The sequence below is a fragment of the Calypte anna genome, chromosome 1, assembly GCF_003957555.1.
Source record: "Calypte anna isolate BGI_N300 chromosome 1, bCalAnn1_v1.p, whole genome shotgun sequence".
NCBI lineage: Eukaryota > Metazoa > Chordata > Aves > Apodiformes > Trochilidae > Calypte > Calypte anna.
The window spans coordinates 140484720-140497874 of record NC_044244.1 but is presented as its reverse complement, the minus strand read 5'-3'; the positions used below and the strand labels follow the sequence as shown (position 1 = coordinate 140497874).

Here is a 13155-nt window from a genome sequence, read left to right as displayed (position 1 = left end):
CTCCCCATGCCTCCTTTCTCTCCCTCTGTTCTTCTGGAGGAATCAGATGCTGAAGTGAAAGAGCTATTTTTGACATAAGAGTGCACTCTTTGTTTAATGTAGTTGACAACTATGGGAAATTCAGTGCAATGTGAAGTATGTATCCTTCTGTAACCTCTTTTAAAAAGAAACAAACTACTCAGAGATGTTGCTGTCTATAGAATGTTCTTCTGCTGCCTCCTTGTCTCCTTACATGATTTTTTTCTTATTTTTTATTTTTTGAATTGGTGTAAAAGTATGGGCTGAATTACTGGAACAATCTAAACCTACTTCTGCAGGTCCTGTTACCAGAGAGAAATTTTACGAATGTGATAGCAAGGCGTATTTTCAAGATTTAATATTACAGCATCCTTCTCTTTAAAACAATTTATCTTTAGTCTTTCTATTTAAAAGATGCTCATATTTGAGTGAATTTTTAAAAATCAGTGACCCAATATATGTACTAAAATGTTTACCTCGGAACAAATGAAGTGATTGCTTACTACTCTTAAAAGATCATAATTATTTTTTCTCTTGCTATGACTACAACAACTTTAGTTTTAGCCCTACAGCCCTCTGGTTAGAAGTTTTTGTATTGATTAATGCAACAGGAAGTTCAGTGGGGATAGCTCTTTCCAAATGTTGCCTTAGAAATACCCCACTTCTTCAGGAGGTCTGTCTGTTCAGCTGTTCATTCTGTCCTTGTATGACTTACACATGAGTTGAGTGTTTCAGTCCACTTTAATTATTTTCATACTACTTGTCAAAACATACTGCTGTGACCTGCATAGATCTGTCCTCTGAATCATGTGGGGTTTTTCTTATTTTTGTATTACTGCTAGTTTAAAAAAATCCAATACACTATGTGCCAAGACCTTTTTTAGTTACTGCTAATAATTTGGAAAAAAAAAGAAGGAAAAAAAAAAGGTGGATTTTATACCATAAACTTAAGTTTGCATTCTGATTTGTTACCTCTAGGAGGTATTAAAGGGCTCCCCTTTGACTTTGGCAGATCTGTAACATGAAGCATTTTTTTATCAGTACTTTAATTTTAGTGCATGCAGGGTCTAGAAGCACCATTTTTAGTATTCTCTGTATAAGGGCTATATCAAACATTTTGGGAGAAAGAAGGTTAATTTGGCAAGTCTACTCATCACTTTAACATCTTAAATATAACTGATGAAATACTGAATGCTTTAAGTAGCAAGTATATTTTAAAATGCTGTTTCTAATTTAGTACCTTTATTGTGGCTTGTTTCCCTTCTTACCACTCCTAATCAAAATAAAGATGTGAAAAAGTGATAAAATAGCAGTACCTGAAAACAGAATAATTTCTAGTGCCTCAAATTACACCATGTATTTTTGAAAGTTGACCACCTGCAACACAGGTCTAACTTTCATACCTTAAGTTAGGACCCTCATATTTGCTGGAAGAAGGCAAGAGCCTTCTCCAAAAAGCCCGCTAGAAGGAGAAACCCTTTTTGTTTGACTGGGGGTGGCTGGCTTTCAACTCACACCTTGAGTTTAGCTACTTAAAGTACATGATGAGAAAACCCACCTCTGTTTTACCATTGGCTTAAATGGTTCCTGGATGGACACAGTCTCTGAGCATAAGTGGAGACTTACGATCTGGTTAAAGTAAAAAGGTATCTGAATTTCATCCCCTTTCTTACTCTTGCTGTCTGCCTGTCTTAAAATGTGTGGACTCTCTTCCATGTATGTCTGCTAAAAGACTCAGAACGAAGGATCTGACTGATTGCCAGCACAGCTCTTTCTGAAGCCTGGCTTCTGTCAGGAGCTGGCGTGGTATTGTATTAACTCGTTTTTAAGATGTCACTCTCCATTTTGTGGAGAGTGAATAAAAGGCTGGGGTTGTGCAGTTATGCTTGCAAGCAGACATCACTGAGAACCTGTGGAATTCAGGCTGCACTCTAGTTTTTTCCAGTTTTGGTATTAAAGCAGTACTCCCAGGCTAGGAGTGATGTTCTGTTTGAGACAGGTATGAAGTAAACTTCTGCCATTAAGTCTTTCAGACATGTCAAGATCCAAACAGGTTTCAGCTTTCCTTTTTTTCAGACATGCTCAGAACTGCTGCTGTGGCTGAATGATTTGGCTGTAAAGGGCATCAGGCACTGAAAACTAAAAGCCAGGGGGCTGTTACCCACTGACCTCTTCTGGTATCTCGGGCACTGCACCACATTACAGAGTGGATATTGCTAAGGCTTTAGCCCTGCTCTGAATGCCTCTTGGGCCATGTTAATGCTTTCTGTACTCTTGAGGCTAAAGTTGCTAAGCTTAAAATTCAGAATCGTAGAATGCCAGATTGGATTGACTGCAAGATCATCTGGTCCAGCCCTTTAGGCTACAGCATTGCCGAAAGCATTGTAATTCTTTATTTTCCACTCTAGGGCTGGGTTGTACTAGATATAGATACCTTTGTTTTCAGATGGAGTTTAGTTGATGGAAACTTGGTTGAATCTTGATCATAGTAGTCAGTTGTTTTGATTTTAATATGCAACAGACTTCTGAACAGTAGGGTCGTTCTTCCAAGACCCTGGTTTTAGGAGTTATTCATGGAAGTGTTAGGACAGCCTACCCAGCCTTAGCATTTCTTTGTTGATCTTGAAGAAATTGTCCGGGTTTGCCAAATATCCTTTCTTCTTTCATACACCCTACATCCATCAATAGCTTAGGGAAAAAAAAAACACCAAAAAAACCCCATAATGAAATAATGGTTTGTAAAGCTGTGTATGTTTTTTCTTGCTTTTTCTTTTTTGTTTTCATTTTTTGCTTGTTTGGTGTTTTTTAGTAGTCCAGTTGTGATGTCTCAGGGTAATTTAGGCCAGGGTTGTGTGAGGTCAATTTAAACATTATGTTTTGGCCTGTTTGACTTTGAATTAGACAGAATAGTGTCTCTTAATAAAATTCAGCATGCAACTTGCATGTTTAGGATTGATGAATGGCAGATACAGTAAACTGAAATAACTTTTGCTTTTTCTGCACTACATCATAAAAATGTGGCATACAAGTCAGAGAAGTGCTTAAGATTATCTAAGTTGCAGCAAATTCCTGGGCCATCCTTTTAGTACAGTTCAGCATAAAATACCCACTGTGCCATAAAACAGCTCTCCATGTCCTAAAGCTGTAACTTTTAAACTGGTCTGCAGGGAAATGGTCACATAGAGAATAGATACAGAACCTGGTGGAAGCACAAGGTGCAATTTAGGGAATAGTGCTGTGATTGCCTTTCCCAGCTACGGGGTGTCTCTGAAGTCTATTCAAGACAGAAAATGTACTCTCCCCCCCCCCCCAAAAAAAAACAAAAACAAAACTTCTAGCATAAATGGTGCAGATAAGCAGGACAGTGAAGTAGCTCTTCTTTTGCCTTTGCGACTTTATACATCAAGTCTCATGTTACTGTGCATGTACTCATTTGATGACAGGGTCCTTTGTTGCAGGATGATACACTTTGTGTTTGTACCTTTGGTACTTAGCAGGTGCTTGTGGGGTTTAGGAAAAACAAATATGCAACAAACAAGCCTTACCCCAAAAATAGACCAAGATACAAGAAAAAGTGGGGTTAGTTGCACAAGTAGCAAAGGTCAGAGCAGAACAGCAAGGGTTCTGAGACACAAATGGGAAAGTTGCATGACTGAATGTATCAGAGCCGTGAGGGCAAGGGGTGGAACCCGTGATGTCCTGAATTCCACAGTAGTTAATATTTTGTTGCACAAGAAGGTCAGTGTTCACGACACCAGTTTTACATTGTGTGTGCACATGCTGTTTATTCTGTCCTTGTGTGTACAGTGTTGGTGGACATTTTGTTTTTAATGAAACTGTGTTCTGTGTCTCAGCAGTACCAAGTGTTTACTGCCCTGTGCTGTGCATCATCAGGAGATGCTGATGTAAGCATCTCTTTTACATCCCTGCATATATACAACTGTACAGCTGGGACTTTTAGGTTGTTTTTTTTTAAGCTATCTGCTCCATCCTATTTCTGCTTTACAAGGACCCATGTTAGCTCTTATCAGCAGACAAAGGCAATTGGATGCAGCTCTGTATAGAGATAAATACAATGTGCAGCTCCATTTGGTTGAAGGGAGTCACGGGTGGGAAACACGTGGCAGGGTCTTCCTTAGTGTCTGCTGGGCTGAGGTGCTCCACAGGGATACAGAGACCTGAAATGTCATCTGTCTGCAGCTGGTGCCAGCTGATTCCTAAAATAACATTTAGCTCAGTGTTTAGTGTTTCCTCCTGGGCTAATAAAGTAGAGCAGTAACCAATTAACTGAAATAAGCATAAGGTAACTTTTTACAATTAGAGACTGACAGTGCAAACAGGGATATGTCCTTGAGCTCTATACAGAGTTTGGATGTACCTGTTTTATAGGTTGTTCCTTCCCTGGAAAGTAAGTGGGAAGGTAGTAACCCTTAAAAGATTTAATTTCCCTCAGTACATGAAAAACTTAAAGCTTTTAAGGATGAGATTCTCTTCTCAAATCTGTGGTTATCTTTATTGCATGAAGTTTTGACTATCACATATACTGGCAGCTTAAAGAAATAGTTTCTTCATTAAAGGATGTTTGTCCTTTTTCACTAAAGTAGTTTAAATAGCTTAACATACACTGATAAACTATGGTCCCTACAAGCTCATTGTTCAGAACTTAGGACAGTATCTGTTAGGGAATTTCATACTTTCCAGTGAGCTTGATTTCTTTCATTTTTTGTAGGTGTTTAGGTTATATATTCTATCATGAAATATAAAAGAAAAGCACTCACAAAGCAGTGGTTCAGCAGGAGCTAACTAATTTCTCCTGACAGGCATTCACCTTGTATTACCTTGTTATCACCTCAGACTGTACTAGATTTAAGACATTCATTAATGAAAGCTCACAGCACTGAATTGGTTGGCCAAGTGTACTTTGTTAAAATTGATAGCTTGGTTAAAATATGCAAGAAATTTAATGCCTTATCAGCTGTGTTTGAATTCTGAACAATTGCTTCAGCAGCAATTTATTTACAGGCTGCCTTTAAAAAAGAAAAAGCTTGTAATTTGTTGCAGCATAATTAAATAACATTTCTAGAATACATACATTATGTATGAATGGATGCACATCTCTGAGCTGTTGATTTTTCTTTTCAGAGCTACTTTTTTAGTATCTTCATATTATCTTGTTTTTATAAATTGTAATGATTGTGGGAAGTGTTTTGAAGATGTTGGAATGAAGATGTTGAATTTTTATTGTCAAACCATTAAGTGCTTTTAAAAACATCTGTTAGATACAAAGGCTGTATTTCATTTAGTAGGAATTTATTATGGGACTAAAAAGCTTCATATGAGTGTATGTATGCATATGTGTGTGTGCACACAGAATTCTGCTGTTTACAGTGTTTCAGGGGAAAGGGATTTTAACTTTTTCTTCCATTGCTGTTATCATTTGATATCACTGTTCTTCTCCTTACTGATAAGAGTAATAGTTTTAGAGTGAAATTATCCCTTGTTTTTTTTTTTTTTATTAGTGTGAGATCAAGATCTGTCCTTGAGGCTTAAGTGGCTGTTACTTAAACACATCTATCTTTTTTTGAGTCAGTTGTGGTGAATTTGTGTAGTTTTTGCTGGTAGTTGAATGGTGCACCGTGCAGCATCCACACTGATGACACAGGAGTTATGTCAGCAGCAGGGTAGGAATTGTCAGCCAATTTTTTGTTTGTTGTAAGATTGTAGTTTCAAATGGATAAAAACATCTCAGTAATTTTGTGTGTATGGAGAGAAGGGGGAAGTGGAATGTGATATAGCTTGGTCGTGCAGGTTTATGATTTAGTGAATGAAATAATAATTTTTGCAGTGCCCCAGCAGTGTTTGAGGTGCTCACTTTGTGATTTATTTTTACAACAGGTTCCCGTAAAGAATCAGCTCCTCAAGTCCTGCTTCCAGAAGAAGAAAAAATTATTGTAGAAGAAACTAAAAGTAATGGTCAGACTGTTATAGAAGAGAAGTAAGAGAACATTTTATGAATGATGGATTAAACCAGTAAACTTCACACTGTTCTTTCTCCTCCCATCTCCCAGTACAGTAGTGTGTGTATAGTAGATTTGTTGTAGGGAACAGCTGCTTGGAGTATGCTGCCAGTCCTTTAGGTGCAGTTGGCTTTCATTTAAATGCTTGTAGTCTGGTTTATTTGTATACACTATGCAACTTACTCCTTCCTTGCCAAGAAGTGAAAATTTTCACTTGTAAATAGTTTTTTCAAGTGCAGTAGGATTTCAGTGTTAAATTGGGGTCATCTTTCTAGTTAGTGTGTGGCATTATTGTATTTTTTTGGTAAGGGTTATGTTAGAAATACAGCTCTGTTACTGAAAGCTGTAATATGGAAACCAGTATAGACCCATTGAAGGGTGTCTCCTGTCACAGAAGCTGATGACAGGATCTTACTGTTATCTTACTGAACTTAACTGCCTTACTGAACATAAATGAAGATAGGCAGTTTTTAAGCTGAAGTTTGAAATAGGCTGTTAGCTGTGGGTTTTGGTTTTTTTCTTTAATGCATGTGGTTGAACAGTTTAGTCTAATAATAGATTCAGATATTGCCTGAAAACTGTAACAAATCTTTTTTTCATTTTAGAAGTCTTGTTGACACAGTATATGCGTTAAAGGATGAAGTACAGGAGCTAAGACAGGTTGGTAACTTGATTCCATATTAATATAAATGTCAAGTTGAAAACTTAGGGCTTGTCAGTTGATTTATTTTGACAGGAATGAACTTGAATTTTTGAGTATATTCACTTGTAAAAGTAAAACATCCCCATTTAACAGAAAACACCCTCTTTTGTGGTTGTCATCTGTCCTTGGAGTATTTGAGAAGAGCATTAAGTATCCTCTCTCTGAAGTAATTTACTAAGCTGTGTTTGATTTAGTTTTGGATGTTACAACTTCTGAAATGCTGAAGGTGTTAAAGAAATTCATTTCTGCTGTATCACCACCCAAATAAAGTCATAGAGAGTGTGAAATACCTGTTCTTGGAATGTATAATTTTAGTAGTATGAATGTCTGGGTATATTTAGGCCTTTATAGTCTTTCAGTAACCTGAACACCTCTTATGACTGTTCCTAAAACCTTTCATTTTGGCCAGTGGGAGTCCTTTTCAGTGGTGATGATGTGGCCTTTTTTGAGTGAGGGCTTCAGGTTAGCTTAGGGTGCTTCTTTCTCACATGGGAGAACTGCGCAAGATCTCACCTGAGTTGCTGGTATGGAAGTTGCAACTGGTGTTTAAGCTTGTTTTAAATATTCAAAATGAGATGTTTAAAAAATACCAGGGTTTTCTTGTCAGGACACAGACTGTTTGAACTATATTAATGCTGCTGCAGGGAGTCATTGCTTGATGTGTAGGCGAAAAGACATTGAATTATCCTCACTTTGCAATGTGTGAATATGCTAACTGAATTTAACATATCTGTGACTAAAAGTCAGATGAAATCTTCTTTGTTAAAGTATAATGGATTAGTATTCAAATTACTGTAGGTTTTGGGCTATAAACATGAATATAGATTCTTTGTTTATCTGTAAGCATGCCCAGTATTTCTAAGGATGTGGTGCATGTTCCTTGACATGGAGCAGCTGGAATTTAAATACTTTTTTTGCTGATTTCGGCAGAAAAAGCATGGGTACCCCAGGTTTGATGCAAATTTTTCTTTTTTAAAAAATACAATTAATACAAGCAGCAATGACACCCCACTCCTGTGGGGTACAATACTCCTGTGGGGTACAATACTCCTGTGGCCTGGCTGATTCTGTACCAAGGATTAATATGATGCCTCACTGAGGCCTGACAGATCTTTGTGGGACCCTAAACAAAAACTCACTTTCTGAGCTTCAAGCAGTAGTTCTTTTTTCTGGTGCCTTTCCAAATAGAAAGTGCCTTCAAAATCTTCCAAAGCCAAGACCTATTAAAGCCTTCTTGTGTATCAGATAACTCAGCTTAGAAACTGTGCTGTTGCCAAGTGGAGAAGTGGCAGAAATAATCCCTGAGCTGGGGAGGTCCCAGGTGACCAAGCACTTGGTGGATAAATGTTCTCTGTGAGTACATGTGGTGCATTGGTTGGTGTAGACCCTGGACTCCTGGTTGGAGTGTTAGCACATAAAGTGGGACCCCTCCTGCAGGAGCTTCTGTAGGTTATTCAGGTACTGCACTTGAATAGTGCTGAGATGGCAGTAAATAAATAAAGGAAAAGAAATTAAATCTTTACCTACAGGAAAAGAATGAAATTCCTGAGTTTCTCAGCAAGTGTGAGGGAATGGAGTTAGGGAGGGAGCAGCTGTTGATCCCATCTTTCTAGGAATGTCTTTAAATGACAGCCAATGGAAGTCCTGTGGGATGCTTGGATTGCAGACCTGTTTGTTAAACACCTGTCATCTTCTTGTCTTGGGGCCTTAATATCATCTTGTCTTATCTTCTGGTTGCTTTCCCACCACTGCCAGCATCACTTTGGCCTCTAACAGGATTTAACAGTGTAAGCATTCCTGTGGTTTGGTCAGTGACACCCATATGGTCCTGTTTTTCATGGTATTTCAGTATTACCTAATGAGAACTGACTCATTATTTATGCAGAGTGGTGGTGTGCCTTGACATTGAAGACTCCCCTTAAGACTGTTGGTAGTCATCTGTCTGGTTTAAAATTGAGTCACAAATCACCTTCTGGAGAACACGATGGTTTTCAAGATATTTCTTTCAACTACTTCCTTTCCTACTGAAGCAAGCTAATTTGCACTGTGCTTTAAGAAGTGTTTCTGAGATTGTGAAACCAGTTATAAACAGAGAAGGCTTCTAGAGGGAAATATTTCTTATTGCTCCATTTCCCAGCTCCATTAACAAAAAATAAATTCCACTCTTTATTGCTCAGATTAGAGCAGAATTCAAGATTATTTGGCCATCTGTTACTAGCACTTGCATTATTCCAAGTATAAAAAGGAAAAAGCTTAGTTTCCATTCGGTGGGTTTTGTTGCACTGTGTGAAGTAACCATGGATAACTTGTAAAATTTTAATAGAGGGCTTTGCTTTTGAACAGCTAATACCAGTCTTACTGAGAAGAGCCTTCAGAATTTGTAATAGACAATGTATGTGTGGTCAGAAAAGATCTGGAAGAGAAACAAAACAAAACAAACCCCCAAACCCACTAATACTTCTGTTTCTATCGAACAGGATAACAAAAAGATGAAGAAATCATTAGAAGAGGAACAAAGAGCTCGCAAAGACTTGGAGAAGCTTGTTAGAAAAGTTCTAAAGAACATGAATGATCCATCTTGGGATGAAACCAACTTATAACTAATTTTTTCTTTTTTCTTCTTTCTATTGAAAGACTAGTTGTAAAACTGAGCTGGGAAGCCTTCTGACATTAGTCAGTGTTGCATCAAGAGCACTACAAAACAGGATTTAACTGGATCTAGTGATTTCTTGCTCTGAACATAGAGAAACAGTCAAGCCATTTACTGAAGCAATCTGTACTCTTAAGTGTGGAGACTGTGGATCCTGAACTCTACTAAACTTAATTTGTTTGCATCTAAATTACCTCATTTTGCAGGAAATGCAGCACCTGACTAAAAGTCCATGTTTTTCAGTGGCTTTTTAATTAAATATATATTTTTCTTGTAAATATCTGTAATTTTGAATGCATATGTGATTGATGTATCAGGGCTGATATGTTATTTTTTTCTCTCGTTGTTATAATGGTCACAAGTGTTAGAAATGGTGGCAGTACTGTCTTACCTAAGAAAGGTCGGCGTTCTTTGTAGATAATTAAAGATTTGTTCCAAATTACCCACTCATCATTCATTCAAATTTAAAACCTATTTTTCCTGTTGACCACTGTATTTAAATCCTTCACTGTTATTTATGTCTCTGCATACCTTTTTAAACAGTTTACAAGTCTTTAGGAACAGTATTAAAATACAGAAAGCAGTTTATTGACAGTAGAAACAATTTTTAACAAAATTAATGCCCATTATTTACCTTCACATCCATTTGTTTGGCAGACTAATCTGTTGTGCTTTGGCCACCAAAAGACTGATGTACTTGCCTGCTTTTTACGACTGTGATTTTTAGGTGTTTATGTACTACATTTTCTATGGTTGTGCTTAAACATACAGCTGGGTGATAATTTAATGGATCATGCAGTTTGCTAAGGTAAAAAAAAAAAAAATCAGTCTAATCCAGAATATTGTGAATGAATTGTTGCTATTTATATTTCATGGTCACAACAGTTAAACTTTTGCTAACCCTTGTGCATAAGACACGTGGACTAGGCCAAGAGCTTTGTTTTTGTACCACTACGTAAGGTTCTGTTTGGAATTCCCAGACTGTGGAAGCAGAGTCAATCCTTTCCTACCCCTTTTTTTTCTCAGTGTGTTGCTGGTCTCTGTCCTAGTAGGATTTAAGTGGAAAATCTGGAAATAAGATTCTTTTTAAAAATCATACTGTAATTCATAATTTGCACTGCTGACATTTGGAAATATATAAATGAACATTTATTCCCTAGTCTGATAGGTGCAATTACTACAGTCCTTTCTTGTATTAAAAATAGGAAATGCTACATCACTGCAAATGGTGAACTTCAGTTGGAGCACTTAAATTACTAATTCCATTAAAGCTCATTTGTATGTGTTTTAATTGGTTTTGGCATACTTTGGATCAAACTCCAGATAGTGCAATCTTCTGAGGGGTTTTTCTTCAGTTTACAGTCAGAAGTTGCAGGTATAGCACAGACCAGAGTCACATCTTTTGTCATCTTAAGTGCCCTTTAACTGGTATTAAATTTAGTGCTTGGGCTTGAGCAAATATTTATATGAACTTTAATAGCCAGGATGATTAAAGTGGTAGGAATTGTCATGCACATTTTGAATCTAGTAAAAAAATCTGTTTTTAAAGATACCACTTTTCTCAGCCAAGAACAGCTCTTTTAAATAGGAAAGAATGTCAATTATTACATATTTAAGAAACAATTCTGTGGGAATGGATACTAAATAATCTGAATAGCAGTTAGTTGTCTGACTTTAAAAGCTAAATATATTAGTAGATATTTTAATTTGTGTTCCAACAATTTAAAGCTATCTTCCTTAATTCTAAAAGAACAGACTGGAAAAGAAAATTAAAGCTATCTACAATTGAAGTGTTGCATATATTCACAGGAATTTACATCCATGAACATTCTTGATACTAAAATCTTTTCCTGTTGTTTGCAGGTTGCACAAAAATCTGGACTGACATTTATAATTATCTTCCTATTTAGTAAATACTCTTGCTAAAAGCTAAGTGATAGTAAATCCTGCATAGTCATAGCAACTCTGCTAAACTGGTGTTTGGGATCACGGATATAACTAAAATTTTACTTACATTTTTACTTTCTAATGTGCAGGCTATTTTCAGACTGAGTTTTAATTTTCTACTGAGCATTTGTGAAAGGACATTCCAGAGGAAGAAGTATAAAAAGGAAGACATGAATCTTAGCAGTACATAGCAAATTTTAACTCAGGAACAACTTCCATCATAGCAATTTGTTTTACAATACATTGTTAAGAGTAGCATTGCTGTGTAAATTTGCTGACTCGTAGTACCTGTGATTGTTCTAATTTCTGACAGTACCCCTATACTGACATCTGATAAACATGCCTTAAACACTCTGGGGTTGAGCAGTTCTTAAATATGACCAAGGATTTAGGGACTGATTTTATGAAAGGTGGATTTGAGATAACTAATTTTTACAAAAAAAAAAAAAAAAGGGAAAAAAAATTTCACCTAACATTGTAGGTAGCTTTTGTCTTTAGTGCAGAAAGTGAATTTCAGGCTTTTGGGAACCAAGGGGTAGCATAACTTTTTTTCTTTGACAATTTGTTATACTGTATATAGATTGTAAATTTCACCATAGACCTTCTGAATTGTTGGAAACTTTCTATAAGCATGGATAAATGGGGCACTGTTTATTTAACCTTTTAAAGGGTTATTTCTTTGCTCTCATCATTTAGGGATGAGGAGATGAAGCCATTTCTTATCCTATAGATGTGAAGCACTTTCAGTTCTGAACTGTCCAAAATGTAGCATAACATTTCTCTGTACTTACTGATGTATGCGTGTTTGTCTCACCATGTCATGATTATCTTAAAAGATTAAACAACTGACTGCCTTTGTATAAACCTTCTTCATGCCAATCATTTAGGGAATTTAGAGTGTCTGTTTACGGTGTCTGTGGAGAACTCCAGTTTAGTTTAGACATCACAATAATAACCTGGTATCGACTACTAAAGTGTTTATGCTACATTGTTGTAATTAAACCATGATTTTTTTTTCCTCCACCCTATGAAGTCTTAGATTTCATCTGTGGGGAATGAGATCAAGAAGGAAATTTTTTTTTTTTTCTCCTTTCATATAAAAAAACCCCTCTTGTATTTAATAGTTGGCATACTGTATTGAAAGGGCTTTTTTGTGGTGGGTGTTTTGTTTGGGCTTTTTTTTCTTTAGTAATAACAAATAGATTCCTGAAAAGAAACCAAAGCGGGAGTTGTTTAGGGGGGTGAGAAGTGGGATCTTAACTGACTTGCATTGAGGAATTTTCCCTTTTCTTTGCCAACCTGACCTGCTAGGGTAACATCAGAGAGAGAGAGAGAAGATGATCAAAGACAAAAGATAATGAAAAGAAAGCAGGGAACACTAGAAAATCAAATAGATGTATAAATAAAACAGTTGTCTACGTGCCTGATTTATCTGGATAGACCTGAAGTTTGTAATAAGTGTGTATCATTAGGGACATTATTTGGTGCTACCTGAAATAGGGGAGGAGGGTAAGTGTGGTAGGAACAGTGTGTTGGTTTATGGAGAATGATGGAATGGGTAAAGGACAGTGTTGTAGGGAGTCATTTGTTTGAAAGATGGTTTCAGTCTTTGGACAAGACATTTGAAGATTTAAATAACTGTTAATAACACATTTATGTGTGAAATACGTCTGTTCCAGCTTAGTTTAGCAAGGAGGTCACTTTTCAAAGAGCAGGGGGCTTTAAGTGTAGCTCTTGATAACATCTGTCAGGAAAAAAAAATCTCATTTTCCAGCTTTTCTTGTGGTTCATCACTGTGAAGACAGGTATTTCAAGCAATT

The 13155-nt window shown here is 36.7% G+C and overlaps 1 protein-coding gene across 4 annotated transcripts in view; it reads left to right on the top strand.

The window, feature by feature from the left end:
• ARHGEF7 (Rho guanine nucleotide exchange factor 7) overlaps window positions 1–12355 on the top strand; it is a 123848-nt gene extending 111493 nt beyond the window's left edge. For all 4 annotated transcript variants that reach the window (XM_030446884.1, XM_030446910.1, XM_030446903.1 and 1 more), the window contains 3 exons: window positions 5914–6013; window positions 6641–6695; window positions 9216–12355. In XM_030446884.1, coding sequence (XP_030302744.1) covers window positions 5914–6013; window positions 6641–6695; window positions 9216–9338 — 278 coding nt within the window. In that variant the 3' untranslated portion in view covers window positions 9339–12355. The remainder of the gene's footprint in view (window positions 1–5913; window positions 6014–6640; window positions 6696–9215) is intronic.
• The last annotated feature ends 800 nt before the right edge of the window (window positions 12356–13155 follow it).